At 44.9% G+C, this 24,827-nt stretch overlaps 1 protein-coding gene across 1 annotated transcript in view; it reads left to right on the top strand.

The window, feature by feature from the left end:
• Positions 1-949: 949 nt before the first annotated feature.
• LOC140741503 (uncharacterized) overlaps positions 950-24,827 on the top strand; it is a 218,847-nt gene continuing 194,969 nt past the window's right edge. The window contains exon 1 of the mRNA XM_073071780.1: positions 950-2,017. Within this exon, the coding sequence (XP_072927881.1) occupies positions 1,224-2,017 (794 nt within the window). The 5' untranslated portion in view covers positions 950-1,223. The remainder of the gene's footprint in view (positions 2,018-24,827) is intronic.

Consider the following 24,827-nt stretch of genomic DNA (forward strand, 5'->3'; position numbering starts at 1 on the left):
CACAGACACACACTCACTCCCCTCTAGACACACATCCACAAACACACACACACTCACAATCTCTTACACACACAGAGGCACAAAGACATACACACACCAATACACTCATACACACATTACACAGGCACACTTATTCACCATCCCCTCTACACACACATGCACACACACACACATGCACCCACACACAAACATACTCACTTGCACATTCTCACACACTGAAACATCAACGGACACACACACATAGTGCCCTCCATAAACACACACACCCAATATACACACACAATTCCCTCCAGACACAACACACACAATCCCCTCCACACATACACTTGAAACACTGACACAATTTGCTACACACACACTATCCACTACTCACCCCCCGAATCCAGCGCTAACTCTGGTTGGCCGCTCCGGCCGCGCTTACCTTGTAACTAACCTATCGGCTTGCAGCGCCGCTGTTCGCTAAGGAAAGAGCAGATGAAGCGGACTGAACTTGTTTGTGTGAACACGCCCCGGATCAGTCGGCGGGCAGGTGGGGAGTGGTTACAGGTGTGAAGACGGAAACAGGACGCTTAACTTTCCTGCACTAACCGTGAGGCGGCAAGTTGCCGTGGTCCGTTCGAGCGGACAGACACTGTTTCCGAAGTGTCACCATCAAGCGAGGGGCTTGTTCGGAGCCGCGGCTGGAAGGTGGTCCGCGGGCCTGTCAATCATCAGGACTCATGAATGGGCCGACTTCATGTCCTCCGTTGCCATGGCGAGCGTTCTGCTTTCATCATCTAGGCTGCACTATCTGGGAAAATATATATTAAAAAGAAATCAGCGCATTTCCCCTCTTCAGATGCCCCAATTGAAATGGTCTTTCCCACTTTTGGATGTCTGAGCTATTTTTAACGTTTGCAATAAAAAGCAATGGTATTGGGAGTGTGATGGGCAGTGGGAGAGGGCTTCCTCGACGTGTTGCTTCTCCCTGTCGGAGATGGGGCTGATCTGTCAGCGACGGAGTGACGGTTCCAGCAACGCAGGTCGCCCGCCAGTTGCCGCCACAAGCACTCCGGTTCTCCGTGCCTTGGGACCGGATAAATAAGTGGAGGAGTTTCCAAAAGCCACCTCATCCTACTGACCGTGCAGCCGGTTCACCACGGCTATCGGATGCCTGTCCGAGTCAGTGCAGCTTGGGCAATTTTGACTATAATCTGAGCGGTGGAGGGAGCCACACTCTGGGCATGTCTTTGCTGGGCGCGATTCTGTACATCCACCTCGGGCTATTGTTGGGCGGGTTCGAGTTCTCCACCGCCTGGAATGTGTCCCAGATCTCCGCCTTGGCCAGGTCCCCAGGAGGCGCCTTGGACCTGGAGACATCGGACGCGGCCACTCGCTTTCTCTACACCGGAGATTCGGCTAAACTGACGGAGGTAAATTGCACCAGGCGGGTGGAAATCAGAGGCGTGAAAGGCGAGGCAGCCGTCAGCCTTCATCCAGTGGTTCACGGCGCCGTAGACACTATGGTCCACGCCACCAACTTCCTCAACTTGGTCTTCCAGACTAATGATATCAGGGAGTCTAGCGTCCGGGAGGACATAGAATGGTACCACGCCCTGGTCAGGAGTATCGTCGAGGCAGATCCCAAAATTTACAGGGCGCTTCTCACCCTGGACGTGCCCGCCACTCCTCTCAAATCCCAGCTGGTGATCCAGGCAACCAGAAGGCAGGATGCGATCTTCCTGCAGGACCTGTCCAACTCGCACGACCTGGAGAACAGGACCACGGATAGCGAATGGTTCCACCGGCTCAAGTACCAAAAGGTCCCTCACCTCAACAAAAGACTCTTAAACAATGATCTTCAGACTCTGGAGACCCCGAAATGGAGCCAGGGAGACAGCTATATGGTCAACAAAAGCCACGTCAAGTGGTCCAGTCCTTTCTTGGACTGTGTAGGCGAGAAACTGATCCCCAAGTGGATGGTGACCATGTCTACCTCGTTCTATGGATTGAAGCCCGACCTCAGTCCGGAATTTAAGTAAGTTTAAACAAGGCGTTTTGTGTTATCTCCGCGAGGTTTCCTCTCACCGCACGAAAAGAATAGAACCGCTTTAACAATTCAGTGAATGCCAGTGCAATATCAGAGTTTGGTTATCGATTGAAGTCTGACTTTTAAAACGTTTTATTTCAATTATATTGAATCCCGCTGTTTTTGTTTTAACTTTTAACATTTTCCCCGTTCTTCCTGCGTTGTCGTTCAAGCTCGCTTAAACTTTGCTCTGCCCTTTACACGCGTTAGGTGACTTTGGTAAACACTATTACTCCGGGCAGAGACAGCACCTTCCTACCTGCCTCTCCGGGACGGCGTGTGAAGGAACGCACCTCCAGAAATTGGCCTGAAGTCCTTAATTCAAATGTTTAAGTTCAAGGCAACTTTGAACTTTGAAGGAAGGAATCCCAGGACTGTGCGTGAAGGAACTCTCCTGCAGAAGTTCTTACTTCGCCTCGTCATTTAGTTTTTTTTAAACGTTCAAGCGGGTCAGATTTACTTAGCACTTCAAATTCAAGTTGATTGTCATTCATTCGTACACATGTAAACAGCTAAACAAAGTGCAAAACATACAACACATAAAATAACAATAACAGATAAAACGTATTCTGTAGATGTATAAGCTGACAAAGTGTATATATGCATATAGTATAACACTACTGGCGCTGTCAGAAATAATGTGTACTGGGTGGTAAGCGGGGTATTCTGAAGTCTCACAGCCTGGGGGAAGAAGCCGTTACATAAGGTAACTGTAGCGAGACAGCTATGGATGGTGGTGAACGCAAGGTCTAGAATTAATTCAGACTCGAAATAAACAAAATGACACCAATGCAATCATAAAGGCAAAACCACAATCAGCAGCACTAGAAATTGATCTCTTACAATTGAGCACTGAGTGCTCCGCCCGAGGCATTTAAGTACAGACTTTCCATGAAGGAATGTGACAGACAATAATTGGCAGTCTGAGTCTTAAAGGGTCAGTGGCAGCTATCCGTACTCCATGAAACTGGAGCACCAAAACTTGGATACCTGCCACAGTGCAACCGGGACCATGAGAGTAACAGCACTGCACTAAAGCTAATGAAATTGTCGTATTCACACATTTGGGCCATTCGTATTGCTCCCGAGCTATTTAATTTTAAGCACCATTCTAAGGGTGGGCTGCGTCGTAAATAGCACTAAACTATGGTCACTTATGTCAGGTGTCCGCTGGCAATATCAGAACCCAAGTGTAGAGGAAAGACAGACAGAGAGCAACGAGAGTTTATTCATAATAATTCCAAAAGAACATCGGTGGCTCGGCCGAGTGACACCGCAAGACGTGGAATTCTAAAAACCAGGACCCCACAATTAGCGCTAATCAGGTGTCTGCTTAAATAATACAAGTAACACCGCATCCCGGAGCCTATCAAAATAAACTTAAATTTAAACAGTAAGCACCAGGAGACCGCATTACAAAGAGCGAGCCGATTGAGAAAAACAAAGGGAATTCTAAATGATTAATCACTCTCATTTAACTAACAATTAACCAATTCAGGTGCTCTCCACACCCTGCATGGGCCTGAAGAGCTCATTACAAGTTACCACCCTCCATATCCTGATGAAGGGCGTCGGCCCAAAACATTGATTGTTAATTCCCCTCCATAGATGCTGCCTGACCTGCTGAGTTCCTCCAGCACTTTATATGTGTTATCTTGCATATCTGTTCTCTTTGAGAGAGGAACAGTTCACCTCCCTGCTTCGCCACATCCCATCACTCTCCACCCGCCCCCCACCCACACACACAGTGCGGAGCGGGAGTAAGGAGTGCTCGTGATCGACATACGACTGGAGATCGGAGGATCAGCCGTTGTAGGTAGGCCGAGACCCTCGGACCTACCTGGAGAATACCTGAGGAGGAAGGTAAAACTGCGCAAGCGCGGGTGACGTCAGTGGCGAGCGCGGGCTTTAAAAAGCGGCCCACTTTCAGGAGCGGGCAGCAGAGTGCTGGGCTTTGGCGCAAGAGGACTTCGGCAAGAAGCCTGCTTTTCATTTATTCTGACTAATCTGGGATCAGGTAATGGGGGAGACAGTTAGAGCAGTGGTGTGCTCTGTATGCAGTATGTAGGAGGTCAGGGTCAACACAGCTGTCCCTGATGACTACACCTGCAATAGGTGCATCCAGCTGCAGCTCCTATCAGACCGAGTTAGGGAATTGGAGCAGGAGCTGGATGAACTACAGATCATTCGGGAGGCAGAGGCAGAGATAGATAAGAGTTATCGGGAGGCAGTCACACCGAAAAGACAGGAGGTAGGCAAATGGGTGACAGTCAAGAGGCAGGGGGACCAGACAGAGAGAGAAGAGCACCCCTGTGGCCGTTCCCATCAAGAATAAGTATACCGTTTTGGATACTGTTGGTGGGGATGACCCACCAGGAACAAGCTGCAGTGGTCCTGTCTCTGGCACTGAGGTTGGAGCCTCGACTAGGAAGGGGAGGAGGGAAGAGAAGAGAGCAGTATTGATAGGGGATTCTATAGTCAGGGGGGTGGATAGGAGATTTTGTGGGGAAGATCGGGAGTCTTGGATGGTATGTTGCTTCCCTGGTGTCGGGGTCCGAGACATCTCAGATTGGGTGCAGGTTATTCTCGAGAGGGAGGGCAAGAATCCAGATGTTGTGGTCCATGTAGGGACCAATGACGTGGGTAGGATGAGTGAGGGGGTCCTGCGTAGGGAGTTCAGGGAGTTAGAATTGCCACCTGTGCCACGTGCGAGTGAGGCAAGGAACAGGAGGATTATAAAGATTAATACGTGGCTGAGAGGATGGTGCAGGAGGGAGGGCTTCAGGTTTTTAGATAATTGGGCTTTGTTCCAGGGAAGGTGGGATCTGTTCCGAAGGGACAGTTTACACCTGAACTGGAGCGGTACTAACATTCTTGCAGGGAAGTTTGCTAGAGCTTCTTGGGGGAGTTTAAACTAAATTTGCAGGGGCCGGGGATCCAGAATGTGAGAGAGGATAGCGAGAGGAAGAATAAAGGACAGGTGGGGACTACATGGTTCCAGAATATTAAGTGTGTAGTAGAGGAAGGTGGGGAGGAACAAGTGATAAGGAGGACTCGTGTACAGAGGGATGGTCTGACAGAACATGGAGTTAAATGTGTTGCAAGAATAAGTAAATGTAGGAAGGACAACAAAATTCTAGGGGCGTATAGCCCGATGGGAGTTCGGGGAGCTGGGTTAAGCACAATAGGCAGCGATTCAAACAGAGAGAGGAGAAATGGGTTAAAAATTCTATATCTGAATGCACGAAGTGTCAGAAATAAGGCGGATGAGCTTGAAGCCCAGGTGCGAATGGGTAACTATGATGTTGTTGGGATAACGGAGACATGGCTGCAGGGAGATCAGACCTGGGAAATGAATGTACAAGGGTATATGTGCTATCGTAGGGACAGAAATGTGGGCAGAGGGGGTGGGGTGGCCCTGTTGGTGAGGAATGAGATTCAGTCCTTTGCAAGGGGGTACATAGGGTCAGGAGAAGTAGAGTCTGTGTGGATAGAACTGAGGAACAGTAAGGGCAAAAGGACCCAAATGGGTGTTGTCTACAGGTCACCAAACAGTAGCATGGATATTGGGTGCAAGTTGAATAGGGAGTTAACATTGGCATGTGGCAAAGGTAATGTCGCAGTAGTTATGGGGGATTTCAACATGCAGGTGAACTGGGAGAATCAGGTTGGTGCTGGACCACAGGATAGGGAGTTTGTAGAGTGCCTACGGGATGCATTCTTGGAACAGCTTGTACGAGAGCCGACCAGGGACAAGACTATTCTGGATTTAGTGTTATGTAATGAACAGGATTTGATAAGCGATCTCGCAGTAAAGGAGCCATTAGGAGGTAGTGATCACAATATGATAAGCTTTTATCTGCAATTTGAGAAGGATAAGGGCAGCTCGGAGGTGTCAGTGTTGCAGATGAACAGGGGAAACTCTGGAGCCATGAGGGAGGAGCTGGCCAAAGTTGACTGGACGGATAGCCTAGCAGAAAAGACAGTGGAACAGCAATGGCAGGTATTCTTGGGAATAATGCACAAGGTGCAAAATCAGTTCATCCCCCAGAGAAGGAAGGATTCAAAGGGGGGAAAGGGGCCTCAATGGTTGACAAAGGAAGTCAGAGATTGCATAGCATTAAAAAAAAGGAAGTATGACAGAGCTAAGGTGAGTGGGAGGACAGATGATTGGGAAGTTTTTAAGGAACAACAGAACTTAACTAAAAAGACAATACGGGGAGAAAAAATGAGGTACGAACGCAAGCTAGCCAGGAATATAAAGGAAGATAGCAAAAGCTTTTTTTAGGTATGTGAAGAGAAAGAAGATAATTAAGAACAATGTTGGGCCCTTGAAGAATGAATTGAGTGAAATTGTTATGGGAAACAGAGAAATGGCAGAAGAATTTAATGAGTACTTTAGATCTGTTTTCACTAAGGAAGACACAAGCAATCTCCCAGATGTATGGATGGGCCAAGGACATAGGGTAACAGAGGAAATGAAACAGATTGACATTCGGAAAGAAACGGTGATGAGAAGACTGATGGGACTGAAGGCTGACAAATCCCCAGGTCCAGATGGTCTGCACCCTAGGGTACTAAAGGAGGTGGCCCTGGAAATTGCGGATGCATTGGTAATCATTTTCCAATGTTCCTTAGATTCAGGATCAGTTCCTGAGGATTGGAGAATGGCTAATGTTATCCCACTTTTTAAGAAAGGAGGGAGGGAGAAAACAGAACTATTGACCTGTCAGCCTGACATCGGTGGTGGGAAAGATGCTAGAGTCCATTATTAAGGATGAAATAGTGGCATATCTAGATAGCAGTGATAGGATTGGGCCGAGCCAGCATGGATTTACCAAGGGTAAATCACGCTTGACTAATCTGTTGGAGTTTTTTGAGGATGTAACCAGGAAGTTAGACGGGGGAGATCCAGTGGATGTAGTGTACCTCGATTTTCTGAAGGCATTTGATAAGGTCCCACATAGAAGATTGGTGGGTAAAATCAAAGCTCAGGGCATCGGGGGGAAGGCATTGACATGGATAGAAAACTGGTTGGCAGATAGAAAGCAAAGGGTAGTGGTGAATGGGTGTTTCTCGGAATGGCAGGTGGTGACTAGTGGGGTGCCACAGGGCTCGGTATTGAGACCACAGCTGTTTACCATTTACGTTAATGATTTGGATGAAGGCATAAAAAATAACATCAGCAAAATTGCTGATGATACTAAGCTGGGTGGCAGTGTGACATGTGATGAGGATGTTAGGAGAATTCAGGGTGACTTGGGTAGGCTGGGTGAGTGGGCAGATACTTGGCAGATGGCGTTTAATGTGAATAAGTGTGAGGAGTTCTTACTTTGGGAGTAAGAACAGGAAGGCAGATTATTATCTGAATGGTATAGAGTTGGGTAAGGGAGTAATACAAAGAGATCTCGGAGTCCTTGTTCATCAGTCACTGAAGGTGAATGAGCAAGTGCAGCAGGCAGTGAAGAAGGCTAATGGAATGTTGGCCTTTATTACAAAGGAATTGAGTACAAGAGCAAGGAAATCCTCTTGCATTTGTACAGGGCCTTGGTGAGACCACACCTGGAGTATTGTGTACAGTTTTGGTCTCCAGGGTTAAGGAAGGACATCCTGGCTGTAGAGGAAGTGCAGCATAGATTCACGAGGTTAATTCCTGGGATGTCTGGACTGTCTTACGCAGAGAGGTTAGAGAGACTGGGCTTGTCCACGGTGGAATTAAGGAGATTGAGAGGGGATCTGATTGAAACATATAAGATTATTAAGGGATTGGACAAGATAGAGGCAGGAAATATGTTCCAGATGCTGGGAGAGTCCAGTACCAGAGGGCATAGTTTGAGAATAAGGGGTAGGTCATTTAGGACAGAGTTAAGGAAAAACTTCTTCTCCCAGAGAGTTGTGGGGGTCTGGAATGCACTGCCTCGGAAGGCAGTGGAGGCCAATTCTCTGGATGCTTTCAAGAAGGAGCTAGATAGGTATCTTATGGATAGGGGAATCAAGGGATATGGGGACAAGGCAGGAACCGGGTATTGATAAGGAATTGATCAGCCATGATCTCAAAATGGTGGTGCAGGCTCGAAGGGCCGAATGGTCTACTTCTGCGTCTATTGTCTATAGCAGGGGTACCATAGACAAAATGAGACTTTATTTATTTGAAGAGATATTGTCTTCTGGCAACAGCGCTGCAGAGGCTGCATCAGTGACGTGATTCACTCTGTGCTATATAATGTACATGGCCTGACCCTATTACATGATGCAATTGCCTGGGAGGTTATACTTCAGAATCAGACTCAGGTTTATTACCACTGACAAATGTTGTGAAATTTGTTGTTTTGTGGAAGTAATATATAAATTACCATAAATTACAATAGCAATAGACACTCAGTGCCCACTTTGTTAGGTACAGGAATAGAACTCGGTATGAACCTCTGCTGCTACAGATAGGTAGTATCGATAGTAGCAAATTATAGTTATAAGAGTATAACCATAAGGATTATTGAGTCATTACTATTCAGGACCATTCAGAAGTCTGCTGGCAGAGGGGCAGAAGCTGTTCTTAAAATGTTGAATGAATGCCTTCATGCTCCTATACCTCCTCCTTGACGGTAGTAGTGAGAAGAGAGCATGTACTGGCTAGTGGGGGGGGGGGGGGCGCATAGTGATGGATGCTGTCTTTTTGAGGCATCACCTTTTGAAGATGTCCTCAATGCTGGGGAGGTTAGTGCCCATGATGAGTTTACTACTCTCAGCATTTTTCCTGATCCTTTGCATTGGTGTCTCCATCACCAGACAGTGAAGCAACCAGTTACAATACTCTCCAGTGTCTTTGGTAGCATACCAAATCTCCTCAAACTGCTAATGAAATATAGCTGGTGTGCAATCATTGTAATTGCATCACTCTGTTGGGCCCAGCATAGATCTTCAGAAATTTTGACACTCAGGAACTTAAAGCTTCTCACCCCTCTCTGTTACTGACCCCTCAACGTGTGTTCTTCTGACTTTCCTTTCTTGAAGTCTACAGTCAATTCCTTGGTCTTACTGATGTTGAGTGCAAAGTTGTTGTTGCAACACAACTCAACCAGCTGATCTATGACAGTCCTGAATGCCTCCTCATCATCATCACTTCCATCCCTCTTACCTGAGTATCTCCGAGCTCATTATTAAAAACTTTGCATTAGCATAGATGGAGGCCATCCTTCTCCTTGAACCTGTTCTTTCTTTCTGGGAATAATGCAGAAGGTGCAGGATCGGTTCATTCCAAAGAGGAAGAAAGATCCTAAGGGGAGTAAGGGGCGGCCGTAGCTGACGAGGGAAATAAAGGGCAGTATAAAAATAAAAGAGAAGAAGTATAACATAGCAAAGATGAGTGGGAAAACTGAGGACTGGGAAGCTTTTAAAGAGCAACAGAAGATAACAAAAAAGGCAATACGCCAAGAAAAAATGAGGTACGAAGGTAAACTAGCCAAGAATATAAAGGAGGATAGTAAAAGCTTCTTTAGGTATGTGAATAGCAAAAAGATAGTTAAGACCAAAATTGGGCCATTGAAGACAGAAACGGGTGTATTTATTATGGGGAACAAGGAAATGGCAGACGAGTTGAACAGGTACTTTGGATCTGTCTTCACTAGGGAAGACACAAACAATCTCCCAGATGTAATAGTGGCCAAAGGAAATAGGGTAAAGGATGAACTGAAGGAAATTTATATTAGGCAAGAAACGGTGTTGGATAGACTGTTGAGTCTGAAGGCTGATAAGTCCCCGGGACCTGATGGTCTGCATCCCAGGGTACTTAAAGAGGTGGCTCTCGAAATCGTGGACGCATTGGTAATCATTTTCCAACGTTCTATAGATTTACGAACAGTTCCTGCTGATTGGAGGGTGGCTAATGTTGTCCCACTTTTCAAGAAAGGAGGGAGAGAGAAAACGGGGAATTATAGACCGGTTAGCCTGACGTCAGTGGTGGGAAAGATGCTGGAGTCAATTATAAAAGAGGAAATTACAACACATTTGGATAGTAGTAGAAGGATCACTCCGAGTCAGCATGGATTTATGCAGGGAAAATCATGCTTGACTAATCTTCTGGAGTTTTTTGAGGATGTAACTATGAAAATGGACAAGGGGGAGCCAGTGGATGTAGTGTAGCTGGACTTCCAGAAAGCTTTTGATAAAGTCCCACATAGGAGATTAGTGGGCAAAATTAGGGCACATGGTATTGGGGGCAGAGTACTGACATGGATTGAAAATTGGCTGGCTGACAGGAAACAAAGAGTAGCGATTAACGGGTCCCTTTCGGAATGGCAGGCTGTGACCAGTGGGGTACCGCAAGGTTCGGTGCTGGGACCGCAGCTGTTTACAATATACATTAATGATTTAGATGAAGGGATTAAAAGTAACATTAGCAAATTTGCTGATGACACAAAGCTGGGTGGCAGTGTGAAATGTCAGGAGGATGTTATGAGAATGCAGGGTGACTTGGACAGGTTGGGTGAGTGGGCAAATGTATGGCAGATGCAGTTTAATGTGGATAAATGTGAGGTTATCCACTTTGCTGGCAAGAACAGGAAGGCAGATTACTATCTAAATGGAGTCAAGTTAGGAAAAGGGGAAGTACAACGAGATCTAGGTGTTCTTGTACTTCAGTCAATGAAAGCAAGCATGCAGGTACAGCAGGCAGTGAAGAAAGCTAATGGCATGCTGGCCTTTATAACAAGAGGAACTGAGTATAGGAGTAAAGAGATCCTTCTGCAGCTGTACAGGGCCCTGGTGAGACCCCACCTGGAGTATTGTGTGCAGTTTTGGTCTCCAAATTTGAAGAAGGACATTCTTGCTATTGAGGGAGTGCAGCGTAGGTTCACAAGGTTAATTCCCGGAATGGCAGGGCTGTCATTTGTTGAAAGATTGGAGCGACTGGGCTTGTATACACTGGAATTTAGAAGGGTGAGAGGGGATCTGATTGAAACATATAAGGTTATTAAGGGATTGGACACGCTGGAGGCAGGAAGCATGTTCCCGCTGATGGGTGAGTCCAGAACTAGAGGCCACAGTTTAAGAATAAGGGGTAGGCCATTTAGAACAGAGATGCTGAAAAACTTTTTCACCCAGAGAGTGGTGGATATGTGGAATGCTCTGCCCCAGAAGGCAGTGGAGGCCAAGTCTCTGGATGCATTCAAGAGAGAGTTAGATAGAGCTCTTATAGATAGCGGGGTCAAGGGATATGGGGAGAGGGCAGGAACGGGGTACTGATTGTGTATGATCAGCCATGATCAAAGTGAATGGCGGTGCTGGCTAGAAGGGCCGAATGGCCTACTCCTGCACCTACTGTCTATTGTCTATTCTTTCAATAAAAATAGCTGATAGGTATTTTCATTGAAACCTATCAAAAACTGAAAGGCCTGGACAGAGTGGACATGGAAAGAATGTTTCCTATAGATAGATACTTTATTCATCCCCATGGGGAAATTCAACTTTTTTTCCAATGTCCCATACACTTGTTGTAGCAAAACTAATTACATACAATACTTAACTCAGTAAAAAATATGATATGCATCTAAATCACTATCTCAAAAAGCATTAATAATAGCTTTTAAAAAGTTCTTAAGTCCTGGCGGTAGAATTGTAAAGCCTAATGGCATTGGGGAGTATTGACCTCTTCATCCTGTCTGAGGAGCATTGCATCGATAGTAACCTGTCGCTGAAACTGCTTCTCTGTCTCTGGATGGTGCTATGTAGAGGATGTTCAGAGTTATCCATAATTGACCGTAGCCTACTCAGCGCCCTTCGCTCAGCTACCGATGTTAAACTCTCCAGTACTTTGCCCACGACAGAGCCCGCCTTCCTTACCAGCTTATTAAGACGTGAGGCGTCCCTCTTCTTAATGCTTCCTCCCCAACACGCCACCACAAAGAAGAGGGCGCTCTCCACAACTGACCTATAGAACATCTTCAGCATCTCACTACAGACATTGAATGACGCCAACCTTCTTAGGAAGTACAGTCTATAGTAGGGGAGTCCAGGACTAGAGGGCACATCTTCAGAATACAAGGACGTAACTTAAGAACAGAGATGATGAGGAAATCCTTTAGCCAGAGGGTGGAGAATCTGTGGAATTCATTGCCACAGACTGCTGTGGAAGTCAAGTTATTTGGTATTTTTAAAGTGGGGGTTGATAGGCTCTTGATTAGTGAGGGCATCAAAGGTTACAGGGAGAAGGCAGGAGAACGGGGTTAAGAGGGATAATAAATCAGCGATGACGGAATGGCAGAGCAGACATGATGTTCTAATTCTGCTCCTGTGTCTTATAGACTTGTTGGCTTATTAGGAGTTAATGGTAGCCAGAATGGGAACAGCTGATTGGTTCCTCTCCCTGAAGGATAATGCTCAGAGATTGCCCTGAGTAGGTCTGAGCTGACAAACGTTTGATTGCTAGTCGAGTATGATGATTACCAGAGCACCTCACACATAACCCGATATTAGCTGAGGGGTAATGACTCAATAAGTCTCGTCAGCTAGAGGCACAAGGTTTATGTTTCAGGATTAACAGAGACATTGACTCAGCCAAGCACAGTCCAGCCCTCAACTGATGTCTGCATGTGGACTTTTCACCCCATATCTGGCCGCAGAAACAAATCTGTCATAGAGACATCAAGCATCATGTTCTGTAAGCCTGTGCACCTGCTTGTTAATGCAAATATCTAATCAGCCAATCATGTGGCAGCAACTCAATTCTGCTCCAATGTCTTAGTGTCTTATGATCTTATTATGAACAGGAGGTCTGTCAGTTCAACTTAAAATGGCATCATCACATTTCATGCCCTTTTTGGCAGAGAGAGTTCCAAACCTCTACTGTAAGGTCATTGTGTGGAACATACTTATTTGTTATTTCAGCACTGAGCCTCTCAGTTCCAATTTTAAATTTTCACTGGAGGAATTTGCCTCTTGAATCTTTCCCCATTAAAATGTAGGATTTCAAATGTATACCAGTATACATTTAGTATACCAGATCTCCAGAAGAACACGTCTCCAGGTAATGCAAAATCCTATTAAAATCTGAAGTATGGATGTTACAAATCTTGCGCATTGTGAGGCTGATGCACTGAGACTCAAGGACATGTTAAAAATGTTGGAGGAGTGCAGAAAATACATGGCTCACTCACTCAACTGTCCACCAGGAAGACCACAATCTTGTGGTTTGGAGGCTTGCGTGCCTCAATGACCCGGAGGACTATGTTGGCTGGACTTGGGGCTTTTTGCTTTGGCTCTTGGTAGGGTCACCCACTCCAAATGAGTCAAAGAGTAGAGAATAGACTAAGTGTGGTCCAGGTTCAGGGGTTCAGCTCAGAGCTAACAACACTGACTGGTAAAACAAAACTGTTACAGAAACAGTAATGAAGAATCCTTCTATTTCTGAGTGCGTTGGTATTCCTGAGTCTCCACCCAGGACTTGCATGGCTGACAGTAGTGAAAACCGAGAAGAAGCTACTGGCACAACAAAGGAAGCCCTGAACCCCACGAGGGATAGAGGATCTTCATTGCTGCCCTAAACACCAGAGGTGTAACAGGCTGTAAGCAAGTAAGTAAGCAGTCTACTGTGGGTAAATGGGAAGTTTTCCATTTTGGTAGGGAAAGGAGTAGGGAAAATAGTTTGAGTGGTGATAGATTGGAAAAAATTGCTGCACAGAAGGATCCGTGTCCTTGTACACCAGTGCACCAAACAGTTAAGAAGGCAAATGGTCTGTTGGCCTTCAGTGCAAGAGGTTAAAGATTTAAAGTGATTAGCTTAATTTGTCACAGGTAAATAAAAACATCAAAAACCTACAGTGAAATGTATCATTGACATCAACACAGTCCGAGGATATGCTGGGGTAGCCCACAAGTGTTGCTACAATTCCAGCGCCAATATAGCGTGCCCACAGTATCCTAACCTTGACCCACAGGTCTTTGGCACGTGGGAGGAAATGGGTGCAACAGGAGGAAATCCACAACTCCGTACAGACAGCAGCAAGAGTTGAACTCCAGTCGCTGGCTCTGTAACCACACCGCCCTATTTTGACTTGGTGTGCAAGAGCCGCAGGGAGACCACATCAGGTGTATTGTGTCCAGTTTGGATTAAATATGCTTTTTGAAAGAATATATTTGCTATGGAGCGAGTGCAATGATGGTTGGCCAGACTGTTTCCTGAGATGCCAGGATTGAAAGTGGCAGAAGCATGGGAACACTTGTGAGCTGCTCAGCACGATTCGATTTGACACAGACATTTCGATGTACATGTGACTAATAAAACTAATTGCATTTGAACCATATAAAACTCTGACATCGCTCAACAGACTGAGTGCAGGGAGAATCTTTCACTTGGCTAAGGCATGTGCAAATTCCAGTCTCAAGCTACAGAGTAAGAACCGAGATGAAGAGAAATTTCTCAGTCAGTTGGTGGTGAACCTGTAGGATTCTGGACCACACGGAGCAGTGGATGCTAAGTCACTGAGTAGACTTAAGAAGAAAATCAATAGATTTCTACACAGCAAAAGACATCAAGAAAAGTTCAAAGCAGCTTTTCTGCAGCCTATCTGGCTTGTTCAAAGTTCAAAGTAAATTTATTATCAAAGTACGTATATGTCACCATATACAACCCTGAGATTCATTTTCTTGCAACAAATAATAATCATAATAAATAAATAAGCAGATAGATAAACAAATAAATAAAAGTACTGGGAACATGTTTTGTAGAGACCTTGAAAAGTGAACCTGTAGGTTGTGGAATCAGTTCAAGGTGAAGTTATCCACGCTGGTTCAGGAGCCTGATGGTTGTACGATAATAATTGTATGGGCAGGATGGGGAGGTTATGGTTTTGAGATAGCTAAGATTAATTAGAACTGCGAAGAGCAAGGATTTCTTCAGTCAGAATATGGAATTCATTGTCAGAAAGGGCTCTGGAGGCCAAGTTTATTTAGGATAGATTCTTGATTATTAAGGGGAGGGGGTTGATGGTTATGGGGAGAAGACAGGAGAATGGGGTTGAAAAAAATTAGCCATGATTGAACGGCAGAGCAGACTAGATGGACTGATTGGTTTAAATCTCCTCTAATACTTTATATATACACATATATGATGTATACACACACATTTATATAAATAATAATAAAGATATATCTATACACATACTCAAACGGTACTGCACAAAAGTCTTGGGCATATATAAATAGCTACGGTGCCAAAGACATTTGCACAGTACTGTATTTTTTCAATGTGGAGCAGAGAGCAAGTTTGTAAATCTTGCTGGAAGGAAAGGATGTTGGGAATGGCAAGGGTGGAACGCTACGGAAGGGGTGTGGGACAGGTAGCAAAGAAGGGGTGCCAGGGGGTGGGGTGTTGCGAGTGCAGACACACCCAGTCCTGAGACACCAGGCAAGGATGTTTGATTCCAAACAATTGGTTTATTGATCATTACAGAATGTCTCTCTGGCTTCCCACTCCCTCCCCTCTCCCTTTCCCTCTTCCTGCCCCCTTCCCACTCTCAGTCCACAATAGAGACCCGTATCAGAATCAGGTTTATCACTGTGGCAGCAGTACAGTGAAATACATAAAATACATAAAATTACTACAGTACTGCGCAAAGTCTTAGGCTCCCTAACTATATTTATGTGCCAAAGATTTTTGCACAGTACTGTATATGTAAAATAAAATTTATATATATTATTAATTATATTAATAGGAGGAGCAATGAATCATTAACTGTGGCTTCCTGAAACCCTCCAGCAATTTAAAGTGACCACTGTTTAGAGGCAGGTTAAAGACACACACACATGGTACACAACAACACACATATGTGTGTCCTTAAAGTTCCCAGTGAGTACTGGCCAGTTAGACTACACTTGGCATATTGGAAGCTTTAGAAAGGGTGCAGAGGAGATTTACTAGGATGTTGTCTGGACTTGAGGGCATATCTTATGAAAATAGGTCGAGTGAGCTGAGGCTTTTCTTTTTGGAGGGAAGGGGGATGAGAAGCGAATTGATAGAGATAAATAAGATGATAAGAAGCAAAGATCAAGTAGTTAGCCAGAGATTTTTTTTCCCCAGAGTGGAAATGGCAAATGCAATGGGGCATAATATTATAAACAAGAGAAAATCTGCAGACGCTGGGCCAAAACGTCAACTGTACTTTTTTCCATAGATGCTGCCTGGCCTGCTGAGTTCCTCCAGCATTTTGTGTGTGGAGCATAATGTTAAGATGTTTGGAGGAAAGGATAGGGGTGGGGTGGTGTCAGAGGTAACTTCTCTGCACAGAGAGTGGTGGGAACATAGAATGCCCTGCAAGTTGTGGTGGTAGAGGCAGATACATTAGGGGCATTAAAGAAATTCTTTGATAGGCACATCACCAATCAACCTGCCTGTTATGCCACTGATGTAGGGCAGTAATGAAGGTCCTTCATCTCTGGTGGTGTTCAAGGCTTCCTTCATCATGTCAGTAACTTCCTTGTGGCTTTCACTACTGTCAGTCATGCAGGCCCCTGGTGGAGACTCAGGAACACTATTGCACTCAGATATAGAAAAATTCTCCATTGCTGTTTCTGTAACAATTTTGTTTGACCGATCAGGGTTGTTAGCCCTGAGCTGAACCCCTGAACCTGGAGGACCGGTGGACCACACTTAGTCTGACCTCTACCCTTTGACCTGTCTGGCATGGGTGACCCCACCAAGAGCCAAAGCACAACGCCCTGACTCCAGTCAACACAGCTCTCCAGCTCATTGAGGGACATAAGCCTCCAAACTATAATAAGGTTGTGGTCCTCTTGGGAATAGATAGGCATATGAATGATAGAAAAATGAAGGCTCTGTAGGAAGGAAGATTAGATTGATCTTAGAGTAGGTTAAGAGGTCAACACAACACGGGGGACTGAAGGGCCTGTAGTAAACTAGTGTTCTATGTTCAAAATCAGGTATGATCAAATGGTGTAGCAGACTTGATGGGCCAAATGACTCCGCTCAAGATGATCAGAGACTACTGCCGTTGCTTTCCTTCTGCATCTGATCTTCATCCCCAAAGGCTGCTGCATCCAGTCATGTTTTCCGATCCTTTAACACAGGGGCTGCATCTCCGAACCGTCACTCCGGGCATCAGACAGATGAATCATTTACTTTCACATCAAAGTAATTTTTATATTTAATTAATGAAGGTGCCCTAATTGCTGCCAAGGTCACTTGCAGAGGTGAAATTAATAATTGCTCAGAGATATATACAGGCATAGTCATTTCCCAGAGGCAGTATGGTTCTATCATTCTATCATTGTTCTGTATGGGAGAGGAAAACAGTTTAGTCCTGTGGATAAAATATCTTCCCAGTTCTTTCATTTTAAATCATTGCTCCAAACGCTTAACATTGTACCTTGCTTACTAAAACAAAAAAGGGAGGAATATTGCATTTCTATGGCTTCCTTTATGCCTCAAAGCATGATGCAGCTGATTAAGTATTTTTGAAATGCAGTCACTGTTCGAAAGCGTTGTAGCCAATTTACACACAATAGCGCCCACTCACAGTAATGTGGCAATGATCAAATAATTTGTTTCTTCAATAACATTGAATGGGGGATAAATATTGGGCTTTTCCTTCAGAATAGTGCCATAGCTCTTTGATTTTTATTTAGAGATACAGCACGGCAACAGGCCCTTCTGGCCCAATAAGCCCGTGCCGTCCAATTACACCCATGTGACCAATTAACCTACTAACCCATCTGTAGGTTGTTGGAATGTGGGAGGAAACTGGGGCACCTGGAGGAAACCCACACGATCGGGGGATAACGTACTGGACAAACTCTTTACAGGATTGAACCAGGGTCACTGGGACTGTAATAATGTTACGTTAACCACTATGCTAACATGCTGCCCTGAGAGGGTCAATGTAATCCTGATATAATATGAACTTTGATATTATTTCCCCCAGAGAGCAGAGCCTGCAGGAGAGGTCACCACCACCTGTAGAGTCAACTCTGAAATCACACACTCCCAGATTACTGAATTGACAAAGTTTGAAGACGATACAAAATAGGTGAAGGGGACAGGTCATGTTGAGGAAGCAAGCAGTCTACAGAAGGATTTGGACAGATTAGGAGAATAGGCAAAGAAGTGGCAGATGGAATACAGTGTAGAGAAATGTATGGACATGCACTTTAATAAAAGGAATAAACAGGTAGGCTATTTTCTAGATGGGGAGAAAATTCAAAAATCAGAAGTGCCAAGGGGCTTGGGAGTCCTGGTGCAGGAATCCCTAAAGATTAAAAGAGATTTGACCAGTAGCAAATCCGAACATCAGAAGTTTTGAGGGGAGGGGTCTTCAATCAGGTCCATTGCCTGAGGATAAAAGGCAGCAACAGGTCGCTACAGCAAAAGAGAGCTTTGACCAGTGACCAATCGGTGTTTGAGATTAATTAGCAAGAGCAGATTAAAGGAAGGCAGGGGCAAGCACAGCGGCCATCATCTGAGTGGACAGAGTCAGAGTGGTGACCCTGAGGCGTCAGCTCTCAAGGCTTCATTCAGAGAAAGCAAAGGAAAGAAAAGCTCACATTTTTCCTTCTTTTCTTTACATCTGCTCAGCTCGGACAGTAGAGATGCCAGGCAGGATAGTGGAATGCTCCTCTTGCAGGATATGGGAAGACAGGGAGACTTTCAGTGTCCCTGATGACTACAACTGTGAGAAATGCATCCAGCTGCAGCTTCTAATAAATCGCATTAAAGAGTTTGGGCTGGAACTGGATGAACTCCGGATCATTCGAGAGGCTGAGGGGGTGATGGATAGGACATATAGAAAGGTAGTGCAAGACACAGGAACTAGGTGACAGTCAGGAACAGGAATAGGGTTAAGGAGCCAGTGCTATGGTGATAGGGGATTTGTTAGGGGAACGGACAGGAGGTTCTGTGGGTGAGAACGAGATTCCCCAGTGGTATGTTTCCTCCTGGATGCCAGGGTCCGGGATAACTTGGATCGAGTCCTTAGCATTCTTAAGTGGGGGGGGGGGGGTGCGGTGAGCAGCCAGAAGTCATGGTCTATATAGGTCCCAATGACATGGGTAGGATGGGTGACGAGGTTCTGCATAGGGAGTTCAGGGAGTTAGAGGGCAGGACCTCCAGGGTTGTGATTTCAGGATTGCTACCTGGGCCACGTGCTAGTGAGGCTACAACTAGGAAGGATATACTGTTTAATATGTGGCTAAGGAGTTGGTGTAGGAGGGAGGACATAAGATTTTTGAATCATTGGGCTCTCTTCCAGGGAAGTTGGGACCTGTACAGAAGGGATGGTTTGTACCTGAAATAGATGGGGACTAATATCCAAGCAGGAAGGTTTGTTAATGCTGCACGGTGGGGTTTAAACTAGAGTTGCAGGGGGATGGGAACCAAGGTGCCAGAACAGTTAGTGGAGAGGTTGTGGAGACAGGTTGTAAAACCTCAGACAAGGTTAGGAATCGAAAGGTTGAACATGGTATGACTAGTGTCCTGAGTTGTCTATATTTCAATGCAAGAAGTATCATAGGAAAGGTGGATAATAGTGCTGAAGATGAGGTAGCTGATTTACAAACAGAGGCGATGTGTAGTGAGGAGAGGCAAAAAGGGTGAATAGAGGATTGAAGATGTTGTATCTGAATGTGCACAGTAGACGGAATCAGGTAGATGAACTTGCAGCACAGTTACAGATCGGCAAGTATGATGTTGTAGGCATCAATGAATCGTGGTTGAAAGATTATAGCTAGGAGTTTAATGTCCAAGGATACACTTTGTATCGAAAGGATAGGCAGGGAAGGGGTGGGGTTGCTCTGTAGGTAAAATGTGAAATCAAATCATTAGAAGGAGATGGCATAGGATCGGAAGGTGTTGAATCATTGTGTGTAGAGCTAAGGAACTGCAAGGGTAAAAAAAACTCTGATGGGAGTTGTATACAGACCCCCAAACAGTAGTAAGGATGTGGCCTACAAATTCCAATGAAAGAGAAAATGCATGCCAAAAGGCACCTAGGAAGCAACATACCATCCAGGAAAATAAGGTTGGTGCTGGATTCCAGGAGGGGGCAGTGGAGCAGAAGTTGACCTAAGAATCAATGGCCCTGTCAGTGCCTTGCTTCCATTTACCCTACCTACACCCCACATAAAATCCTCAGTCTCCTCCACTCCAGGGAATAAAGTTCTAAACTATTCAACATTTCCCTATAACTCAGGTCCTCAAGTCCCAGCGACATCATTGTAAATTTTCTCTGCAGTCTTTCAGTCTTATTGATACCTTCCTCTGGATAGGTGGTCAGAACTGTCCAAATCAGGCCTCACCAACGTCAACATAACATCCCATCTCCTGTACTCAGCACTTTGATTTAAGAAAGCCATTGTGCCAAAAGTTTTCTTTATGAGCCTTTCCACCTGTTCAAGGAGTTTTGAATTTGTAAAGTAGATCCCTTTGTTCTATTACACTCCTCAGTGCCCTACCACTCACTAAGACCTACCCTGGTTGGTCCTCCCAAAACCAAGGGAGGGCTTGTCCTGCTTGTCCCTGGGCTGTACTTCTCTCTAACCCTTCAGGGAAGTGATCATAATATGACCGAATTCACCCTGGAATTTGAGAAGGAGAAGTTAAAGTCAGATGTGACAGTATTACAGTGGAGTAAAGGGAATTACAGAGGTGTGAGAGAGGAGCTGGCCAAAAATTGATTGGAAAAGAACACTGGCAAGGCTGGTGGCAGAGAAGCAATGGCTGTAATTTCTGGAAGCAATTTGGAAGGCACAGGATATATACATCCCAAAGAGGAAGAAGTATTCTAAAGGAAAGATGACACAACTGTGCCTTATCAGAGAAGTCAAAGCCAACATAAAAACCAAAGAGAGGGCAAATAATTAAGCAAAAATTAGTAGGAAGTTAGAGGATTGAGAAGCTTTTAAAAACCAACAGAAGGCAACTAAAAATGTCATTAAGAAGATAAAGATGGAATACAAAAGTAAACTAGCCAATAATATTAAAGAGGATCCTGAAAGATTCTTCAGATACATAAAGTGTAAAAGAGAGGTGAGAGTGGATATCGGACTGCTGGAAAACAATTCTGGAGAGGTAGTAATGGGGGACAATGAAATGGTGAATGAACTGACTAAGTATTTTGCATCAGTCTTCACTGTGGAAGATGCTGGCAGTATGGTGGAAGTTCCAGGTGTCAGTGGTCAAGTGTGTGAAGTTGCCATTACTAGGGAGAAGCTGCTTGGGAAACTGAAAGGTCTGAAGGTAGATTAGTCACCTGGACCAGATGGTCTACACCCCAGGGTTCTCAAAGAGGTGGCTGAAGAGATTGTGGAGGCATTAGTGATGATCTTTCAAGAATCACTAGGTTCTGGAATAGTTCCAGAAGAATGGAAATTTGCAAATGTGACTCCACTTTTCAAGAAGAGAGAGAGGCAGGAGAAAGGAAATTATAGGCCATTTATCCTGACCTCAGTGGTTGAGAAGATGTTGGGGTTAATTATTAAGGATGAGGTCTCAGGGTGCTTGGAAGCACATGATAAAGTAGCCCAAAGTTAGCAGTTAGCAAGAGGAAATCTTGTCTGACAAATCTATTGGAATTCTTTGAAGAAACAACAACGATAGGCAAAGGAGAATTAGTTGATGTTGTGTACTTGGATTTTCAGAAGGCCTTTGACAAGGTGCCACACATGAGGATGCTTGGCAAAATAAGAGCCCATGGTATTACAGGAAAGATTCTAGCATGGATAAAGAAGTGGCTGATTGGCAGAAGAAAAAGTGTGGGAATAAAGGGAGCCTTTTCTGGCTGGCTGCTGCTGACTAGTGGTGTTCCACAGGGTTCTGTGCTGGGACCAAATCATTTTATGTTATATGTCAATGATTTGGATGATGGAATTGATAACTTTGTTACAAAGTTTGCAGATGATATAAAGATAAGTGGAGGGGCAGGTAGTTTTGAGAAAGTAGAGAGGCTGCAGAAGGACTTAGATTAGAAGAATGGTAGGTGGAATATAGTGTTGGGAAGTGTATGGTCATGCACTTCAGTAGAAGAAATGAAAGAGTTAACTATTTTCTAAATGGAGAGAAAAAACAACAAAACTGAGATTAACTGAGATTAAAGGTTAATTTGCAGGTTGAGTCTGTAGTGAGGAGGCAAATGCAATGTTAGCATTCATTTCAAGAGGACTCGAATATAGGATGTAATGTTGAGACTTTATAAAGCACTGGTGAGGCCTCACTTGGAGTGTTGTGAGTAGTTTTGGGCCCCTTATCTTAAAAAGGATATGTGGTTCAAAGGAGAGGGTTCAAAGGAGGTTCACAAAAATGATCCCAGGATTGAATAGCCTGTCATATGAAGAGTGTTTGATGGTCTGATGCTGTATTCACTAGAATTCAGAAGAATGAGGAGTGACCTCATTGAAATCTATGGAATGGTAAAAGGCCTTGATAGAGTGGATGTTAACAGGATGTTTCTTATAAACATACATAGAACAATACAGCACTGTACAGGCCCTTCGGCCCACAATGCTGTGCCGACCCTTAAACCCTGCCTCCCATATAACCCCCCACCTTAAATTCCTCCATATACCTGTCTAGTAGTCTCTTAAACTTCACTAGTGTATCTGCCTCCACCACTGACTCAGGCAGTGCATTCCATGCACCAACCACTCTCCGAGTGAAAAACCTTCCTCTAATATCCCCCTTGAACTTCCCACCCCTTACCCTAAAGCCATGTCCTCTTGTACTGAGCAGTGGTGCCCTGGGGAAGAGGCGCTGGCTGTCCACTCTATCTATTCCTCTTAATATCTTGTACACCTCTATCATGTCTCCTCTCATCCTCCTTCTCTCCAGAGAGTAAAGTCCTAGCTCCCTTAATCTCTGATCATAATGTACACTCTCTAAACCAGGCAGCATCCTGGTAAATCTCCTCTGTACCCTTTCCAATGCTTCCACATCCTTCCTATAGTGAGGTGACCAGAAATGGACACAGTACTCCAAGTGTGGCCTAACCAGAGTTTTATAGAACTGCATCATTACTCCACGACTCTTAAACTCTGTCCCTCGACTTATGAAAGCTAACACTTCATAAGCTTTCTTAATGACCCTGTCTACCTGTGAGGCAACTTTCAGGGATCTGTGGACATGTATCCCCAGATCCCGCTACTCCTCCACACTTCCAAGTATCCTGCCATTTACTTTGTACTCTGCCTTGGAGTTTGTCCTGCCAAAGTGTACCACCTCACACTTCTCTGGGTTGAACTCCATCTGCCACTTCTCAGCCCACATCTGCATCTTATCAATGTCTCTCTGCAATCTTCGACAATCCTCTACACTATCAATAACACCACCAACCTTTGTGTCATCTGCAAACTTGCCAACCCACCCTTCCACCCTGACATCCAGGTCGTTAATAAAAATCACGAAAAGTAGACGTCCCAGAACCGATCCTTGTGGGACACCACTAGTCACAACCCTCCAATCTGAATGTACTCCCTCCACCACAACACTCTGCTTTCTGCCGGCAAGCCAATTCTGAATCCACCTGGCCAAACTTCCCTGGATCCCATGCCTTCTGACTTTCTGAATAAGCCTACTGTGTGGAACATTGTCAAATGCCTTACTAAAATCCATGTAGGTCACATTCACTGCACTACCCTCATCTATATGCCTGGTCACCTCCTCAAAGAGGTGGTGGGAGAGTCTAAGACCAGAGGACACAGCCTCAGAATAGAGGGGCATCCTTTTAAAACAGAACTCAGGAGGAGTTTCTTTATCCAGAGAGTGATGCGTCTGTGGAATTATTTTCCACAGGCAGCTGTGAAGGCAAAGTCTTTATGTATATTTCAGACAGAGGTTGACAGATTTGTGATTGGTTAGAGCATGAAGGGATACAGGGAGAAGGCAGGAGATTGGGGCTGAGAGAAAACTTGGATCAGCCATGATGAATTGGCAGAGCAGACTCAATGGGCTGAATGGCCTGATTCTGCTCCTCTGTCTTGTGGCCTTATGGTCTTAATTTGCAGGTTGAGTCGGTGGTAAGGAAAGCAAATGCAATGTTACCATTCATTTTGAGAGGACTAGAATATAGAAGCAAGGATGTGATGCTGAGGTTTTATAAGGCATTGGTCAGGCCTCACTTAGAGTATTGAGAGCAGTTTTGGGCCCCTTATCAAAGAAAGAATGTGCTGACATTGGAGAGGGTCCAGAGGAGCCTCACAACAATGACCCTGAGAATAAAAAGGTTAAAGTACGAGGAGCGATTGATGGCTCTGGTCCTGTACTCACTGGAGTTTAGGAGAATGAGATTCAAATTTGCTTAAGATTTTGATTCAAAATTGTTTAATACCATTTCCAGTACACAAGTGCAAAGGAGAACAAAATAGTTGCTACTCTGGATCCAATGCAGCACAAAAAATATCACAATAAGATGAAGAACACAATAATGAAAAAACACAATAAATATAAATATGTAAGATAGCTTAGATGCATATATTGATTGTATGTCCATAAAGTGACGCTGGGCACAGGAGTGTCTGTACATAAGGTGACTGACAGGAAATGATAAAGTAGTGGTGGTTCGGGGTGTGGAGGGGTGGGTTCATGGGTGCAGGTGCTGATTAGCCTCACTGCTTGGGGAATCTCATTGAAACCTATCAATGTGGAGATGAGTGGGAGAGTCTAGGACCAGAGGACACAGCCTCAGAATACAATGATGTAGCTTTAGAACAGAGATGAGGAGGAATTGCTTTAGCCAGAGGGTGGAGAATCTGTGGAATTCATTGC

The sequence above is a fragment of the Hemitrygon akajei genome, chromosome 18, assembly GCF_048418815.1.
Source record: "Hemitrygon akajei chromosome 18, sHemAka1.3, whole genome shotgun sequence".
NCBI classification, from domain to species: domain Eukaryota; kingdom Metazoa; phylum Chordata; class Chondrichthyes; order Myliobatiformes; family Dasyatidae; genus Hemitrygon; species Hemitrygon akajei.